This window comes from Pholcus phalangioides, unplaced genomic scaffold, assembly GCF_987345545.1.
Source record: "Pholcus phalangioides strain wild (caught in Gottingen) unplaced genomic scaffold, Ppha-v1.0 ptg000017l_1, whole genome shotgun sequence".
Classification (NCBI taxonomy): domain Eukaryota; kingdom Metazoa; phylum Arthropoda; class Arachnida; order Araneae; family Pholcidae; genus Pholcus; species Pholcus phalangioides.
The window spans coordinates 63705663-63726368 of NW_028301610.1; the positions used below are offsets into that span (position 1 = coordinate 63705663).

At 41.5% G+C, this 20706-nt stretch overlaps 1 protein-coding gene across 2 annotated transcripts in view; it reads right to left on the reverse strand.

Moving 5' to 3' along the window:
* LOC149074626 (dermonecrotic toxin SpeSicTox-betaIIA2v-like) overlaps positions 1-20286 on the reverse strand; it is a 79994-nt gene extending 59708 nt beyond the window's left edge. For both annotated transcript variants that reach the window (XM_089247000.1, XM_089246999.1), the window contains exon 1: positions 19756-20286. In XM_089247000.1, the coding sequence (XP_089103126.1) occupies positions 19756-19809 (54 nt within the window). In that variant the 5' untranslated portion in view covers positions 19810-20286. The remainder of the gene's footprint in view (positions 1-19755) is intronic.
* Between the last annotated feature and the right edge of the window lie 420 nt (positions 20287-20706).

Genomic DNA, 20706 nt, shown 5'->3' on the forward strand with positions numbered 1-20706 from the left:
CAGTTGTTTCTCAATAACAATCTAATACCTATTGTAGAAAATACTAAATTCCTCGGCATCACATTTGACAAGAAACTCACTTTCAAACCTCAAATTGCGCAATTAAGAGCTCGTTGCATGAAGACGATGAACCTCTTGAAGGTCATCTCTTCTACATCGTGGGGAGCTGACCGTAAGTCGCTCCTCCACTTATATAAAGCTTTAATAAGATCGAAGCTCGACTACGGCTCCATTGTATACGGGTCGGCACCTCGGAGCTATCTGAGTGTGCTCGACCCGGTCCACCATCTCGCCCTACGAATTTGTTCTGGAGCTTTCCGGACGTCTCCAATGGAGAGCCTGTATGTCGAATGCAACGAGCCATCACTGACATCAAGACGCCAACAACTTTCCTTGAAATATTTTATCAAGATGAAGACTTTTCCAGATCATCCACTTCATCGTGTCATTTTTAATCCCTCATTTCATAGACTATTTGCTGCTCGACCTTCATGTGTTCCATCTTACGGTCTTCGTATGAGGGCACTTGTGGAAGAACTAGAATTAGACATCAGTCGTGTGGCCCCAGTTGCTTGGCAACTGGCACCATGGGAGCAGTCTCTGCCAGATGTCTCTCTTTCATTATCATTATACCCTAGAGCCACCACAGCAGATGTCATATATCGACAGATATTCTTTAGGCACAGGGGTAGGTACAACAGGTACTTCCCCATATATACCGACGGCTCCAAGAGCCCTGGCCATGTCGGTTGTGCCTACATCTGCTGTGAGGAGACATCTTTCAAACTTCCAGACACATTCACTATATATTCGGCAGAACTGTACGCAATCCTTCAGGCTCTACGTCATATACGACGCAAACGCCACCGACGATGCATCATCTATAGCGACTCTCTCAGCGCATTACAAGCACTGTGTTCCTGTACGTTTCACACTCATCCATTTATTCATGCCATTTTTCATGAACTGCATTACCTCATTCATCATGGTACCACAGTAAAATTTTACTGGGTACCAGGTCATGTAGGAATACCGGGCAACGAAAAAGCAGACACCGCAGCTCGAACAACAACTAACATTGACAATAACCTTTTGGTACCTGCCAGTGACCACTTCTCAATCCTCCGGGAAGTGATGCATCATCGCTGGCAGGAGCACTGGAATAATCAAGTTAACAACAAATTGCATGCCATCAAGGGGTGTAATGTGATAGGCCTCCTCGTGGTGCACCCTGGGTAACGCCAAATCTATCACACGTCATTGTCATCGCTTTTTGTGCTCATATGCTTCACCTTCAATAGCCCAAATTACATGTTTATTTCGACACATCTTGCAGTACTTGTCTTGCGTCTCGTTTTGTCCTGTACATGTTTTTGTCTTTTGTGTCCAACCCCTCATTGTGGGCCCCGCTCAGGCGGGGAGGGGTCCTCCCGGATGGGGCATTGCTTCTAGCGTATGCTCCATCCGGGACGCTGTCTACCTGCGTGTTTGCCGTGCGTGGAGACCCGTAAGGCTGGAGATGGGGATCCTGGTTAGCCTGATGCGCTAGCTTTGGCCTCGGATTCAGCCGAAACGGGAGGCTTGGATTAGCCCCGTCCAGGTCAATCGGCTGTGGTCGCCTCGGTGGCTGAAGGGGTTACACTACTGGGCAGGTAGAGGGGCCGGGCCTGCCGGACGTCGTTGAGGTTTGTTGGTGCTGCTTCACGACGATCTTGGATCTTGAACGCGTCTGCTCGCCTGCTTTGGTGGTGTATAGCTCCCACCTAACCTGACGTTGCTACTAACTTTCACCGGTTACGTGTGCGCGTCCCCTTGTAGGGCTCCATGGTGGGCATGGTGGGTGGGAGTGGAACAATACCCATTCAAATATGGGAAAAACAAAAAATGCACCAAAACGTCAAAGAACTGCTTCAAACCAAACACATGTCACTGTAACTGCTGCTTCAAATTCATCAACTGTCTCATTTTTCTTTCTGCACTCTTCAGATGCCGAAAAACCGCTGGCCAAAGTATCACCATTTGTAATAGATAAAGCTCTCTATGGCACAGTTGGTACCTTAAAATCGGTGAAGGCCCTTCGTTCAGGAGACCTTCTCATCGAAACTAACACATCCAAACAAGCCGAACTCATTCAAAAGCTCACATCTCTCGGAGACATTCCAATAACAGTCAAAATCCATCCCACGTTGAATTATTCACGTGGTGTCATTTCAGATAATAACTTAATTAACATGGATGAAGAAGAACTAACACAAGAGCTGGCGTCTCAAGGCGTAACATCTGCCAAACATATTATGAGCCGCAAAGATGGCAATCCAGCTCCCACACGAAACATAATTCTCACATTCTCATCACCAACATTGCCGAAAGATATCAAAATAGGTTATTATAACCTCAAAATCCGGCCATACATTCCTAACCCTGTTCGATGCTTTAACTGCCAAAAATACGGCCACTCACGAACGGCGTGCCGCAGCCAACCCACCTGCGCAAAATGCGGTGAGAAGGACCACATTTCGGACAACTGCACTAATTCACCATTCAAGTGCGTCAATTGCGGTGGCGAACACCCCGCATTTGACAGAAAGTGTCCGAAATGGAATGAGGAAAAAGAGATCCAGAAGATCAAGGTCCTCAATAACATCTCATATATCGAAGCACGCCGTCGTATAACCTCTAACCAAACTCCAATAGATAATAGATCATATTCTAATATGGTAACAAATCCATCATCAGCTAATATGACTAACAATGTTGTCACCAAAGCATCCGTAACAACTCAGACTGAACCAATAGCTGATACATCAACTCAAACATCATCATCTAACCAACCGTGTAATAGTTGTGGCTGCTGTTGCTCTGCTGGATTTCGGAGGGAGTCCACTACCTCCGAAGAAGAGGCAGGAAAAGCAACAGTGCACACATTCAAAAAACCTACTGGTACTAAACCCAAGATTAACTCTGGAAATAAATCTAAAAAGACCGGATATTCAAGAAAAGCAATACAGAGAGCAATAAAATGTCCCACCCTCAAGAATGTGTCACTAATTGATGACAAGTCAATTGGTGACATGGATCTTGATAATCTATCAGAATCTGGTGGTACTCGCCGGAAACTAGACCGGAATAAATTTAAAGACCTCGAACCGTCTACTTCTACCTAATTTATGGCCAACATAATTCAATGGAACATTCGTGGTCTTAGATCCAATTACGAAGATCTCAAGGATTTGATCAATCGCTATCATCCTGTTTGCGTGGCACTCCAGGAAACTTTCACGAAGCCCTCGGAGACATGGAACATCAGGCGACATTCCCTGTTTCGTATTGATTACGATGACGGGAGTAGGGCTTGCCGCGGTGTTGCTCTGCTGGTTCCACATCATGTGTCGTCGCGCGTTTTAACGCTGCGCACGAACCTGCAAGCCATCGCGGTGGAAATCTCTACAGCCCTAAGAATTACCATCTGTTCCATTTATTTGCCACCAAATGACACCATCTTACAGAGAGATCTAGAAGATCTGATTGATCAATTACCTCCACCATTTTTTCTTCTTGGAGACTTCAATGCACATAACATAATATGGGGTTCTAACAGCAACACCCCTCGTGGGGAAATGGTTGAACGGCTGTTAGACGACATGGACCTTACCATCATGAATGATGGCAGTTTCACTCATTTCCATGCCCCAAACAATAGTTTCACTGCAATAGATCTATCGTTATGTTCACCCACACTCTTGCCCAACTGGTCCTGGTCGGTTGATCCAGACCTCCACGGGAGCAATCATTTTCCTCTAGTGGTTAAGTGCCTCGACCGACGCCATAGCATACCTGAGGGACCTCCTCGGTGGAAGCTTGTGGCCGCCCGATGGGCTGACTTCACGGTCAAGGCAGAAATCACGGAGGATATGGTTTCGCAACCCGACGTTGACCATTGTGTCGACCTTGTGACCAGTTGTATGATCTCAGCAGCCAATGAAACAATACCCAAAGTTTCCTCGAAACTTCCTAAATTTCCTAAACCTTGGTGGAACCACGAATGTAGTCTTACGATTAAAGCACAAAAGAAAGCATGGAGTAGGTTCCGGCGGTATCCTACCCATGATAATAAGTTGGCATTTTTAAAAGCAAAGGCGATAGCAAGAAGAACCAGGCGCCAGGCTCAACGCGAGTCCTGGCAAAAGTTTACGACGGGAATCAATTCATCAACTTCATCCAAAATCATTTGGGACCGGATCCGAAAAATCAATGGTCATTATCAGTCTCATCCCATCACCATTTTAAATACCAATGGCACTATCATCAGCGATGTGAGGGATATTGCTGATACCATCGCCGCCCATTTCGCCACTGTCTCCAGTGATGCGAATTATCCCCCATCGTTTCATCCCATTAAATCATCAGCCGAACGTACATTGTACACCTTCCGGCCTTTTACACCGGAGGGGTACAATTCATTGTTCACCCTTCATGAACTGACGACGGCCTTGCAGCGAAGTCCTGACTCAGCTGTAGGGCCCGATGCCATTCATTATTCCATGATTCGGCATCTATCACCAGAATCACTCTCACATTTACTCATATTATTTAATCGGATCTGGGTCAGCCATTCATTTCCTGACACCTGGCGAGCAGCCATAGTTCTTGCATTCCCGAAGCCTGGCAAAAATCCTCAACAACCTAATAGTTACCGACCTATTGCTTTGACCAGTTGTCTATGTAAGCTCATGGAACGCATGGTCAACTATCGCCTTATGCACTACCTTGAGGTTAACAATATTTTATCGAAACATCAAAGCGGCTTTAGACGGTTCAGGTCAACAACATGCAATTTGTTACGCCTTGAGACATCAATAAGACAAGCATTTGTGAAGAGGGAGCATATGCTAGCCATATTTTTCGACATAGAAAAGGCCTACGACCGTACTTGGAGGCACGGAATTCTTTCCGACCTCTATAATTGCGGCTTGCGGGGCAACTTGCCCATTTTCATTAAGAACTTTCTCGCTCGACGCATCTTCCAGGTACGGATCGGAAGTACATTATCAGCTCCCCAAATCCAAGAACAAGGTGTACCTCAAGGTAGTATTTTAAGTGTTACACTGTTTATTTTAAGACTCAACGGTGTGTTGAACCAACTCCCGTTGTCTGTCACTGGCGCACTCTACGTGGATGATCTGTTAATATCGTATCAATCAGTGAATATGAGGACAGCCGAGAGACAATTGCAAACTGCTCTCAACAAGATCAGCAAGTGGGCACATAATAACGGTTTCTCATTCTCCGCTGACAAAACCGTCGCTGTGCATTTTTGCCGGCGTCGTGAGCTTCATGATGACCCACAATTATTTTTAAATAATAGTCAAATACCTATTGTAGAGAATACAAAATTCCTCGGCATTACATTTGACAAGAAACTTACATTTAAACCTCATATTTCACAGTTGAGAGCTCGTTGCATGAAGACGATGAACCTCTTGAAGGTCATCTCTTCTACATCATGGGGAGCTGACCGTAAGTCTCTCCTTCACTTATATAAAGCTTTAATAAGATCGAAGCTCGACTACGGCTCCATTGTATACGGGTCGGCACCTCGGAGCTATCTGAGTGTGCTCGACCCAGTCCACCATCTCGCCCTGCGGATTTGTTCTGGAGCATTCCGGACGTCTCCAATGGAGAGCCTGTATGTCGAATGCAACGAGCCATCACTGACATCAAGACGCCAACAACTTTCTTTGAAATATTATATCAAAATGAAGTCTTTACCAGGTCATCCACTTCATCGTGTCATTTTTAATCCCTCATTTCATAGACTTTTTACTGCTCGACCTTCATGTGTTTCATCTTACGGTCTTCGTATGAGGGCACTTGTGGAAGAACTACAATTAGACATCAGTCGTGTGGCCCCAGTTGCTTGGCAACTGGCACCATGGGAGCAGTCTCTGCCAGATGTCTCTCTTTCATTATCATTATACCCTAGAGCCACCACAGCAGATGTCATATATCGACAGATATTCTTTAGGCACAGGGGTAGGTACAACAGGTACTTCCCCATATATACCGACGGCTCCAAGAGCCCTGGGCATGTCGGTTGTGCCTACATCTGCTGTGAGGAGACATCTTTCAAACTTCACGACACATTCTCTATTTATTCGGCAGAACTGTACGCAATCCTTCAGGCTCTACGTCATATACGACGCAAACGCCACCGACGGTGCATCATTTATAGTGACTCTCTCAGCGCATTGCAAGCACTGTGTTCCTTCACTTTTCACACTCATCCATTCATTCATGCCATTTTTCATGAACTGCATCACCTCATTCATCACGGTACCACAGTAAAATTTTACTGGGTACCAAGTCATGTAGGAATACCGGGCAACGAAAAAGCAGACAACGCAGCTCGAACAACAACTAACATTGATAATAGCCTTCTGGTACCTGCCAGTGACCACTTCTCAATCCTCCGGGAAGTGATGCATCGCCGCTGGCAGGATCATTGGAACAATCAAAGTAATAATAAACTTCATGCCATCAAGCCCACACTTGGCCACTGGCGTTCGAGCTGCAGAACTAACCGAAAGGAGGAAGTTCTGCTTGCCCGGTTACGCATAGGACACAGTCGCCTCACACAATCATATTTGTTATTACGAGAGAGTCAACCAGAGTGCCCTCATTGTCAAAGTCCATTGACCATTGCTCATGCTTTTACTTGTTCACATCATCGTCATCATTTTACGACCGCTTTTGGTCACAATCATCTTTCACTTCGTGACATTTTATCTGACCATTGCGATGCATCTCGCATTTTTAAATTCATCAAAGCCATTGGTTTTTATGACAAATTATAGTTTTTACAATTCATGTCATTGTTTTATGTTTCACGTTGCTTTTTTATCATGTACAGTTTTTGTTTTGACATGACAAAAGGACATTTTTTTTAATTTTTATATTTGTTTTGGCGCAGTTTGACCAAATTGGTCCTTGCGCCAATAAACCCAAAATCCAATCCAATCCAATCCAAAACGTCAAAGAACTGCACTTAGTGAAACAATTGTCTCAGAAACCACTTCTTCAAATCTGTCATCTGTCTCATTCTTCTTCTTGCATAGCTCTGATACCAATAAACAGCTGTCAAAAGTATCACCATTCTTGATTGATAAAGCTCTCTATGGCGCAGTTGGAACTCTGAAATCAGTGAAGGCTCTCCGTTCAGGAGACCTTCTCGTCGAAACTAACACTCCCAAACAAGCCGAACTCATTCAAAAGCTCACATCTCTCGGGGACATTCCCATAACAATCAAAATCCACCCCACGCTGAATTATTCACGTGGTGTCATCTCAGACCCTAACTTAATTAACATGGATGAAGATGAACTAACTCAGGAGCTAGCGTCTCAAGGCGTAACATCTGCCAAACATATCATGAGCCGCAAAGATGGCAATCTAGCTCCATCACGTAATATAATCCTGACATTTTCATCCCCAACATTGCCGAAAGATGTCAAAATCGGTTACTATAACCTCCATATCCGGCCATACATACCTAACCCTGTAAGATGTTTCAACTGCCAAAAATTCGGTCACTCACGAATGGCGTGCCGTGGTCAACCCACCTGCGCAAAGTGCGGTGAGAGGGACCACATTTCGGACAGCTGCACTAATTCACCATTCAAGTGCGTCAATTGCGGTGGCGACCACCCCGCATTTGACAGGAAATGTCCGAAATGGAATGAAGAAAAAGAGATCCAGAAGATCAAGGTTCTCAATAACATCTCATATATTGAAGCACGCCGTCGTGTAATCCCTAACCAAACTCCAATAGCTAGTACATCATACTCTAATATGGTAACAAATCCATCAACAGCTAATAAGACTAACAATGTCACGAAAGCATCTGTGACAACTCAGACCGAACCCATTGCTGATACATCCACTCAAACATCATCTAACAAACCATGTAATAGTTGTGGCTGCTGTTGCTCTGCTGTAATACGGAAGGAGTCCACCACCTCCGAAGAAGCAGGAAAAGCAACAGCGAACACATTCAAAGTAACTACAGCTACTAAGCCAAAATTCAATAGTGGAAATAAATCTAAAATTAAACTATTCAAGACCGGATATTCAAGAAAAGCCATTCAGAGAGCAAAGAAGAACCCTACAGTACAAAACATGTCACTTCTTGATGACAAATCAATTGGTGACATGGATCTCGATAATCCTACAGAATCCGGTACTATTCGCCGGAAATTGGACCGAAATAAGTTCAAAGACCTTGAACCGTCTACATCTATTTGAAATTTATGGCCAACATTATTCAATGGAACATTCGTGGTCTTAGATCCAATTACGAAGATCTCAAGGATTTGATCAATCGCTATCATCCTGTTTGCGTGGCACTCCAGGAAACTTTCACGAAGCCCTCGGAGACATGGAACATCAGGCGACATTCCCTGTTCCGTATCGATTACGATGACGGGAGTAGAGCCTGCCGCGGTGTTGCTCTGCTGGTTCCACATCACGTGTCGTCGCGCGTTTTAACGCTGCGCACGAACCTGCAAGCCATCGCGGTGGAAATCTCTACAGCCCTAAGAATTACCATCTGTTCCATTTATTTGCAACCAAATGACACCGGGGTGTAATGTGATAGGCCTCCTCGTGGTGCACCCTGGGTAATGCTAAATCTATCACACGTCATTGTCATCGCTTATTTGTGCTCATATCCTTCACTTTCAATAGCCAAGATTACATGTTTTTTCTACACAACTTACAGTACTTGTCTTGCGTCTTGTTTTGTCCTGTATATGTTTGTCTTGTGTCCAACCCCTCATTGTGGACCCCGCTTAGGCGGGGAGGGGTCCTCCCAGACGGGGCGTTGCTTCTAGCGTATGCTCTGCCTGGGACGCTGTCTACCTGCGTGTTTGCCGTGCGTGGAGACCCGTAAGGCTGGAGATGGGGATCCTGGTTAGCCTGATGCGCTAGCTTTGGCCTCGGATTCAGCCGAAACGGGAGGCTTGGATTAGCCCCGTCCAGGTCAATCGGCTGTGGTCGCCTCGGTGGCTTAAGGGGTTACACTACTGGGCAGGTAGAGGGGCCGGGCCTGCCGGACGTCGTTGAGGTTTGTTGGTGCTGCTTCACGACGATCTTGGATCTTGAACGCGTCTGCTCGCCTGCTTTGGTGGTGTATAGCTCCCACCTAACCTGACGTTGCTACTAACTTTCACCGGTTACGTGTGCGCGTCCCCTCGTAGGGCTCCATGGTGGGCATGGTGGGTGGGAGTGGAACAATACCCATTCAAATATGGGAAAAAATCAAAATGCACCAAAACGTCAAAGAACTGCTTCAAACCAAACACATGTCACTGTAACTGCTTCAATTTCATCAACTGTCTCATTTTTCTTTCTGCACTCTTCAGATAACGAAAAACCGCTGGCCAAAGTATCACCATTTGTAATAGATAAAGCTCTCTATGGCACAGTTGGTACCTTAAAATCGGTGAAGGCCCTTCGTTCAGGAGACCTTCTCATCGAAACTAACACATCCAAACAAGCCGAACTCATTCAAAAGCTCACATCTCTCGGAGACATTCCAATAACAGTCAAAATCCATCCCACGTTGAATTATTCACGTGGTGTCATTTCAGATAATAACTTAATTAACATGGATGAAGAAGAACTAACACAAGAGCTGGCGTCTCAAGGCGTAACATCTGCCAAACATATTATGAGCCGCAAAGATGGCAATCCAGCTCCCACACGAAACATAATTCTCACATTCTCATCACCAACATTGCCGAAAGATATCAAAATAGGTTATTATAACCTCAAAATCCGGCCATACATTCCTAACCCTGTTCGATGCTTTAACTGCCAAAAATACGGCCACTCACGAACGGCGTGCCGCAGCCAACCCACCTGCGCAAAATGCGGTGAGAAGGACCACATTTCGGACAACTGCACTAATTCACCATTCAAGTGCGTCAATTGCGGTGGCGAACACCCCGCATTTGACAGAAAGTGTCCGAAATGGAATGAGGAAAAAGAGATCCAGAAGATCAAGGTCCTCAATAACATCTCATATATCGAAGCACGCCGTCGTATAACCTCTAACCAAACTCCAATAGATAATAGATCATATTCTAATATGGTAACAAATCCATCATCAGCTAATATGACTAACAATGTTGTCACCAAAGCATCCGTAACAACTCAGACTGAACCAATAGCTGATACATCAACTCAAACATCATCATCTAACCAACCGTGTAATAGTTGTGGCTGCTGTTGCTCCGCTGGTTTCCGGAGGGAGTCCACTACCTCCGAAGAAGAAGCGGGAAAAGCAACGGCTAACACATTCAAAATAACTACAGATACTAAACCAAAAATCAACTCTGCAAACAAATCGAAAAAGAAACCATTCAAGACCGGATATTCACGAAAAGCTGTACAGAGAGCGCTCAAATGTCCATCCATGAAGAATGTGTCATTAATTGATGACACATCAATTGGTGACATGGACCTTGACAATAGATCAGATTCCGGTACTACTCGCCGTAAACTAGACCGGAATAAATTTAAAGATCTTGAACCGTCTACTTCTACTTAATTTATGGCCAACATAATTCAATGGAACATTCGTGGTCTTAGACCCAATTACGAAGATCTCAAGGATTTGATCAATCACTATCATCCTGTTTGCGTGGCACTCCAGGAAACTTTCACGAAGCCCTCGGAGACATGGAACATCAGGCGACATTCCCTCTTCCGTATCAATTACGATGACGGGAGTAGAGCCTGCCGCGGTGTTGCTCTGCTGGTTCCACATCACGTGTCGTCGCGCGTTCTAACGCTGCGCACGAACCTGCAAGCCATCGCGGTGGAAATTTCTACTGGCCTAAGAATTACCATCTGTTCCATTTATTTGCCACCAAATGACAACATCTTACAGAGAGATCTAGAAGATCTGATTGATCAATTACCTCCACCATTTTTTCTTCTTGGAGACTTCAATGCTCATAACATGATATGGGGTTCTAACAGCAACACCCCTCGCGGGGAAATGGTTGAACGACTGTTAGATGACATGGACCTTGCCATCATGAATGATGGCAGTTTCACTCATTTCCATGCCCCAAACAATAGTTTCACTGCAATAGATCTATCGTTATGTTCACCCACACTCTTGCCCAACTGGTCCTGGTCGGTTGATCCAGACCTCCACGGGAGCAATCATTTTCCTCTAGTGGTTAAGTGCCTCGACCGACGCCATAGCATACCTGAGGGACCTCCTCGGTGGAAGCTTGTGGCCGCCCGATGGGCTGACTTCACGGTCAAGGCAGAAATCACGGAGGATATGGTTTCGCAACCCGACGTCGACCACTGTGTCGACCTTGTGACCAGTTGTATCATCTCTGCAGCCAATGAAACAATACCCAAAGTCTCCTCGAAACTTCCTAAATTTCCTAAACCTTGGTGGAACCACGAATGTAATCTTACTATTAAAGCACAAAAGAAAGCATGGAGTAGGTTCCGGCGGTATCCTACCCATGACAACAAGTTGGCATTTTTAAAAGCAAAGGCGATAGCGAGAAGAACCAGGCGCCAGGCTCAACGCGAGTCCTGGCAAAAGTTTACCACGGGAATCAATTCATCTACTTCATCTAAAGTCATTTGGGACCGGATCCGAAAAATCAATGGTCATTATCAGTCTCATCCACTTACCATTTTAAATACCAATGGCACTATCATCAGCGATGTGAGGGATATTGCGGATACCATCGCCGCCCATTTCGCCGCTGTCTCCAGTGATGCGAACTATCCCCCATCGTTTCATCCTATTAAATCATCAGCCGAACGTACATCGTACACCTTCCGGCCTTTTACACCGGAGGGGTACAATTCATTGTTCACCCTTCATGAACTGACGACGGCCTTGCAGCGAAGTCCTGACTCAGCTGTAGGGCCCGATGCTATTCATTATTCCATGATTCGGCATCTATCACCAGAATCACTGTCACATTTACTTATTTTATTCAATCGGATCTGGGTCAGCCATTCATTTCCTGACACTTGGCGAGCAGCCATTGTTCTTGCATTCCCGAAGCCTGGCAAAAATTCTCAGCAACCTAACAGTTATAGACCTATTGCTTTGACCAGTTGTTTGTGTAAGCTCATGGAACGCATGGTCAACTATCGCCTTATGCACTACCTTGAGGTTAACAATATTTTATCTAAACATCAAAGCGGCTTTAGACGGTTCAGGTCCACAACATGCAATCTATTACGCCTTGAGACATCAATAAGACAAGCATTTGTGAAGAGGGAGCATATGCTAGCCATATTTTTCGACATAGAAAAGGCCTACGACCGTACTTGGAGGCACGGAATTCTGTCCGACCTCTATAATAGCGGCTTGCGGGGCAACTTGCCCATTTTCATTAAGAACTTTCTTGCTCGACGCATCTTCCAGGTACGGATCGGAAGCACATTATCAGCTCCCCAAATTCAAGAACAAGGTGTACCTCAAGGTAGCATTTTAAGTGTAACACTTTTTATTTTAAGACTCAACGGGGTGTTGAACCAACTCCCGTTGTCAGTCACTGGCGCACTATACGTGGATGATCTGTTGATATCATATCAATCAGTGAATATGAGGTCAGCCGAGAGACAATTACAAACCGCACTAAACAAGATTAGCAAGTGGGCTCATGATAACGGCTTTTCATTCTCCGCTGACAAGACTGTTGCTATGCACTTTTGTCGGCGTCGAGACCTACACGATGACCCACAGTTGTTTCTCAATAACAATCTAATACCTATTGTAGAAAATACTAAATTCCTCGGCATCACATTTGACAAGAAACTCACTTTCAAACCTCAAATTGCGCAATTAAGAGCTCGTTGCATGAAGACGATGAACCTCTTGAAGGTCATCTCTTCTACATCGTGGGGAGCTGACCGTAAGTCGCTCCTCCACTTATATAAAGCTTTAATAAGATCGAAGCTCGACTACGGCTCCATTGTATACGGGTCGGCACCTCGGAGCTATCTGAGTGTGCTCGACCCGGTCCACCATCTCGCCCTACGAATTTGTTCTGGAGCTTTCCGGACGTCTCCAATGGAGAGCCTGTATGTCGAATGCAACGAGCCATCACTGACATCAAGACGCCAACAACTTTCCTTGAAATATTTTATCAAGATGAAGACTTTTCCAGATCATCCACTTCATCGTGTCATTTTTAATCCCTCATTTCATAGACTATTTGCTGCTCGACCTTCATGTGTTCCATCTTACGGTCTTCGTATGAGGGCACTTGTGGAAGAACTAGAATTAGACATCAGTCGTGTGGCCCCAGTTGCTTGGCAACTGGCACCATGGGAGCAGTCTCTGCCAGATGTCTCTCTTTCATTATCATTATACCCTAGAGCCACCACAGCAGATGTCATATATCGACAGATATTCTTTAGGCACAGGGGTAGGTACAACAGGTACTTCCCCATATATACCGACGGCTCCAAGAGCCCTGGCCATGTCGGTTGTGCCTACATCTGCTGTGAGGAGACATCTTTCAAACTTCCAGACACATTCACTATATATTCGGCAGAACTGTACGCAATCCTTCAGGCTCTACGTCATATACGACGCAAACGCCACCGACGATGCATCATCTATAGCGACTCTCTCAGCGCATTACAAGCACTGTGTTCCTGTACGTTTCACACTCATCCATTTATTCATGCCATTTTTCATGAACTGCATTACCTCATTCATCATGGTACCACAGTAAAATTTTACTGGGTACCAGGTCATGTAGGAATACCGGGCAACGAAAAAGCAGACACCGCAGCTCGAACAACAACTAACATTGACAATAACCTGTTGGTACCTGCCAGTGACCACTTCTCAATCCTCCGGGAAGTGATGCATCGCCGCTGGCAGGATCATTGGAACAATCAAGTAAATAATAAACTTCATGCCATCAAGCCCACACTTGGCCATTGGCGTTCGAGCTGCAGAACTAACCGAAAGGAGGAAGTTTTGCTTGCCCGGTTACGCATAGGACACAGTCGCCTCACACAATCATATTTATTATTACGAGAGAGTCAACCAGAGTGCCCTCATTGTCAAAGTCCATTGACCATTGCTCATGCTTTTACTTGTTCACATCATCGTCATCATTTCACGACCGCTTTTGGTCAGAGTCATCTTTCACTTCATGACATTTTATCTGACAATAGCGATGCATCTCGCATTTTTAAATTCATCAAGGCCATTGGTTTATATGACAAATTATAGTTTTTACAATTTATGTCATTGTTTTACGTTTCATTTTCCTTTTTATATGTTTTAGTTTTTTGACACGACAAAAGGACATTTTTCTTATTTGTATGTCATGTTTTGGCACAGTTTGGCCAAATTGGTCCTTGCGCCAAAAAAATTCAAAATCCAATCCATGCCATCAAGCCCACACTTGGCCATTGGCGTTCGAGCTGCAGAACTAACCGAAAGGAGGAAGTTCTGCTTGCCCGGTTGCGCATAGGACACAGTCGTATCACACTATCATATCTTTTATTACGAGAGAGTCAGCCACAGTGCCCTCATTGTCAAAGTCCACTTACCATTGCTCATGCTTTTACTTGTTCATATCATCGTCATCATTTTACGACCGCTTTTGGTCAAAGTCATCTTTCACTTCATGACATTTTAAATGACCATAGCGATGCATCTCGCATTTTTAAATTCATTAAAGTCATTGGTTTTTATAACAAATTATAGTTTTACAATTCATGTCATTGTTTTACGTTTGTTTTCCTTTTTATATGTTTTAGTTTTTTAACACGACAAAAGGACATTTTCCTTATTTTTATGTCATGTGTTTTGGCGCAGTTTGGCCAAATTGGTTCTTGCGCCAATAAATTGAAAATCCAATCCAATCCTAAGTCAGTGAATAGAAGAATTCAGTATGTACTTGTAGGGGGTGTTTTTTACAATGTGTTCACGAAACAGTTTATCTACTACAGAGGTACACACCTATCTGACATTTTCTTTTTTTCTCTCTGAATACACGGGTAGTCACGTACAAATACGGCTGTACAAAACCTTTCCCAATTTAAAAGGATTCTAGTTATCCGGATTATTCTTGGAATCCGCAATTTTCTTTCAGCTCTGTACATAAAACGTCGTACAGAGTGTTGTGCAATATTAATTAATTGCATCTCAATATTCCTCATTCTCATATCATTTTGCTAAAATTATTGTTACTGTAAATAGAAAAGTAAATTTTTTGTATCATTTTTTACTTCAAAGGCAAATTTTCGGTCTTTCGGGGAATATTAATTTTTTATAGAGCATTTTCTATCAGTTTTTAGGTCATGAAAACCTTGGCCCTACTTATAAGTATACTTGCCAACCACAATGGAATTTACGTAGTTTCTATGGATTTACACCATAAAATATGAAACTACGGTGGAAATCGTGAAAAATTATGGAAATATGGTTTTTTAGAAACTTCTTTTGTTCAAGGATTTCTTTGAACTCCATTACCCTATCGTGCACAAACTTACGTCACACAAAAAAAGACTGCACTACCAAAGAATAAATATCAAATTAATAACAAATCGAAAAGGTGCGGTTTACATTAAGACAACTTATCGTGCAGGTGGGTAACTAGGCTGGGGCAACCGGGGTCGTCTCTGAACTTCCTCCGTGAGAGAGAATACATTACTATTATTATATTTTTTATAACAAGCTGCAACATCCCCCCCCCTATATTTATTACCTCATCAAAATATTACACATTATAATGCAATTGTAATTTCTACAATGATACAGTAGTATCCCAACTTACGCTACCACGATTTGCGTGATTTTCTATGGAAAGTTGCACATTTCTGATATTCAAACATAATCTCGGGATTAATGCTGAGATAGTACAATATATTATGTAAACATCAAGTAAAAGTTGATTTATTCGTACAGAACACCATATGTAATGAAACTGCATCGATTTCTGGGAGACTACAATATATAAAGATAAAAAATTTGCAGTGATTTAGAAATTAAATCTCAAGGGTTTTATGATATCAGCCATTTTTCTGTAAAAAGTCATAATTTTCAATTGACCCGGTAAAACGGGTGGAGTCGGAGGGTTGAAAAGGGAGACAATTTTTAAGGTTGAAAAAATTAAAAAGAAAAAAAAAAATTCCCACAACTTAATGCAAAAAACATTTTGTTTGCTAATTGATCATCATAGTGCACCCCCGGAAAAAATTACGGACGGGGGAAGATGAAACAAATACGGTGTGATGGACCAGAGGTGTGCCAAAATGGATGTTGTCGGACTGGCCGAGTTTATGGCTGCAGCCCTGACTGAATTAACTATTTATTAAATTCTTGAATGATTCTCAAACTCTCAAGAATCATTTAAGAAAAATTATCAAAGAAGTATTACAATAAATACTATTATTACAATTATTCAAGATATGTTAATTTTAGAGAAAGAAATATTGATATTAATTTCTAAAGAATGTTAATTTTAAAAGTTTAAAAAATTGAACTTGTCAGAACTATTACTGTATTTAACAAGAGTACAATCAATTATATTACGATGTTGCTAAGTTCTTTGGAAATATTATAAAAAAGTGCTCTTCAAGAAACGAGTTTTCCCAAACGCAGAGTTATAAACATATTCCCAAATAACACACCCATACACGCACAATTCAAGATAACTATAGTACATAATAGAGAACAGTGTCTTTTATTCACGTCTGCTTGCTGTATTATGTGCCAGTGAAGAGCTTCCTACAATGAAATCAGCATTACTGAATGAAGAGGGAGGAACTCGTCAAACAGCATGGGTGACAAGTCTCAGACAAAGCAGCTAGGGGAAAGCACTGGCCTGACCAGGACGCGTTGACGCGTCCTCGCCCGTTTTCGAGAGAATTTTTTGGTCGCGTCAACACGTCCTTGCCCGTTTTCGAAGGAATTTTCATGACGCGTCAACGCGTCTTCGACGGTTGAAGGGTTAAGTACTAATCTCTGGACTAAAGTTTCAATAAATTACCCTAAGGAAATACTTGACAGAATAAACCTGAAGGAAAAGCTATATAAAAAAAATCCACATATAACCTTATATGCGAACTAGTACAAAAGTTATAATAAAAAAGGTAAAGCAAGAATACTTCCAGAGGAACTTTAACGCTTGTGAAAAGAATAAACGATTGCAATGGCAATTTATTAGAAGAAATGTATTAAATAAAGATTTGAAAAAAAATATACCACCAAATTTTGAAAATCCACCAGAACTTGCAAATAAATTTAATCAATAATTTATCACAAAAAATATAAATTATTAGGAGGAAACGCAGATAATTGTACTTGTATAGAACAAGACGGCTCCTCAGACACATCAATAAACTCCATGCTCTACCTCGAAACTGAGAGTCATATACTGAGGCAAATTGTGGCAGAAAATAAAGCAAGTGGCTACGATCGAATTACACCTAAAATGATGAAAATTATCTCTCACTACCATATCGATGTATTAAAGGATTCCTCAATAACAAATGGAGTATTTTATTCTGAACAAAAAAATTCCCTCATACAACCTATATTTAAAACTGGAGATTCCAATGATACTAACAACTATAGACCTATCTCAATTCTTCCGATTTTTTCAAAAATTTTAGAAAAAATGTATGAAATACCAACTGCTCAATTTCCTGAATCAAAAATTCTTTGCAACCAATGAATATGGATTACAAAAAAACAAAAATACAGAAATGGCAATTCTAAAATTAACGGGCTTGATAAACAATGGAATAAATAAAAATAAATATTCGATAATAGTTTTTTTGGACCTAAAACGAGCATTCGATTATGTAGATCTAAACATTTTAAAAGAGAAATTATATTCAGCCGGTATAAGAGGAAATATCTTAGAATGGTTTAAATCACACTACCTCACTAGACGACTATTGTCATAATAGAGAAAAAATTTGCAATTTTCAAGAAGTAAAAAAAGCGTCCCACAGGGGTCGGTCTTAGGGCCGATAGTATTTTTAATTTACATAAATGAACTGAGTAAACTAAATGGTAGCATTATATCTTTTGCAGATGACTCAGTTTTATATGTTGAGGATACAGAAACAGAGAAGGACCTAACAAAAATAAATCACTTACTAATTAAACACAATTTAAAAATGCACGAAACAAGAAGTACAGAAATCCACGTAAAACTACACACTCACTGCCAATCTCAAACTATATCAGTATGCAATTGTGAAGAAATAGGTAGTGTGTTCAATTATGAATACTTAGGAATAATTATACAAGATAACCTAAAATGGAACATACATAGTGAAAAAATGTTTAAAAAAACTCAATGTATTCAGGAATCATTTATAACCTTAAATACATAGTTGAAAATAACTTCTTGAAAGATATCTTCTATGCGTGGGTTTATTCAAATATAAATTATACGGAATATTTGTCTGGGGAGGAGCATATTATGAAAACATACGCAATCTAGAAAATCTTTACAATAAATTAAGAGAATCAATAAATGTTCCAATATAAAACAAAAATATACAGTGCCATATACTGACACTGAGACAGAACTACATGTACAGAATTTATAAATTTATCATCAAAAACGAAGAATGGTTAGTAAAAAATGAAAATAGAACCTCGAATAGATATAAAAATATCTATCAAGAACTTAAAAGTAACGAAACATTTCAAAAAAGTTTTTGTTACACCGCACCGAAAATAATGAACATCTACTCTAGTAATTACACAAATAGTAATAAAAATACAGATTACAATGTCTTTATCATGATCGAAAACACAGACATTAATGCAGTACTTTGAAATAAATTATTGGACCAATGAATATTAATTATATACTAAAATACATCTACTGAAGAAAAGAGCTGTTGCTGAGGGAGAAAATAATGTAATAAAAATCATATAGGCCTGCTGGAAGGACTTCATAGTCCCTTAGGGCTACATTGTGTATGTGTGTGTTCGTATTTGTATATTGTAATTTGCTGTTTGTTCGTTTTAATTTAAAAAAAAAAAACCTATCTCCGATACTAAAGTTGATCAATTTTTTACTGTTTGACCGGTCTATGACCAAAGGCTTGCATTCGGTTGATAATTCTCATCGGGCTCAGATGCAACGAAACTTAAATGAGCTAGTGAGTTTGGTCATGCACACAGAAATCACCTCATGGCTTTCTGTCTCGATAAATGTAAGACGCTTCCCATAAGCCCCCCCACTTTTAAGTTTAAAATTTTGGATTTTCGGGAGCTTCTCTATCGCCTCAATGCGTTTTTGATCACTCTGGCAAAATGCCGTGTTATAAGGTAAATAAATGCCTTCAAAGAAAGAGGATTTTTGAAGTTCCTCGCTTGATAATTTTGCACATGATCAATATTTGCTTTTATAATTATCGTATTCTTGTAGTTACTCGTTGAAACAAATTACACGACACCTCACACGACGTGATATCATTGCATAGCTCCACTAGTTTTTAGTACCTCAAGTTGGCAGTCCTATTGCAGTAACAGAGAATATCAGCTAAAGATCAATGAGTGTTTATTATATGTTTTGTTTAACGTTCTTTCGAATGAGGTATCATTTATTCCTGGTAGCATTCATGTGGTTTTAGAGTCAATTTTTTTGCGTTTAACGCGGTTCTCCTGTTTCGAAAAGCAAGACGTATCTTACGTGAAAGATATATACTTACTCGAATACAGAAAATCCATATCACGATCACAAAAGCACCAAATCTTTGGAACATATTGTTACTTATCACAATGCCACGAATATACAGTAAGTTATACGAAGGCTCATCCAAAAAAAGGTTGAGAATGATTTGTTTTTTCAAAAAAATATGATTCTATAGTGAATTTATGCAAAGAAATGCAAATTTTCGATACTACATAATGCTGATCACAGACAGACTGTTTACCATAGGCGAAAAGAGAACTAACTCATCGGGTATTTGTATTTTATTGCAGCCAAATGCATAGCTAGATTCACTTATAGTTTTTTCACAAAACAGACGATATTTGAGCTACTTGCGAAACTTCGTGTAGCTACCGTATATCGGCTGTGATTTTATAAATAACTTCATTCTTGATAGTTTTTCACTCTCCCTTCATGCATTCACTGCAAACATCTCTCAAATGGATTTTATTCGAAAAGTTTTTCATCCACACAATTCATTAGAAATTTTTGGCGTAAAGCCATTGACTTACAACGATCAAGTTCCAGGGATAATAATCGTGTTACGTTTTTGTTGTACGTATAAAAACGTCAAGCGATAGCATGTTATCGCTTCTTTTTTTGCGCTTGGAAGCAATTGATTATTACAGAATGTCTCCTTATCACAAGGGGGAAAAAACGTATTTCTCTTTTTTTTCTTTTTTTATAGAAAACTAGCTCTTACCGCGCGGCTTCGCTCATGTTTATTTGGTAATCTGTTGCTCGGCGGTTATTTTCTCAATATAACATTTGAACCCACCATGTCATCCTTCTTGGGGGTTGAATTGCCAGAAATCCCATTTCAGTGAGTCTCTATATTACAAAATAAAACTACTGACCAAATATCATATTTATAGCTTCAGCGATTTTGGACCAGCGATGATTGTTCCATATAGCCTACCCTTTGAACACCCTCATGACAACTTAAGGG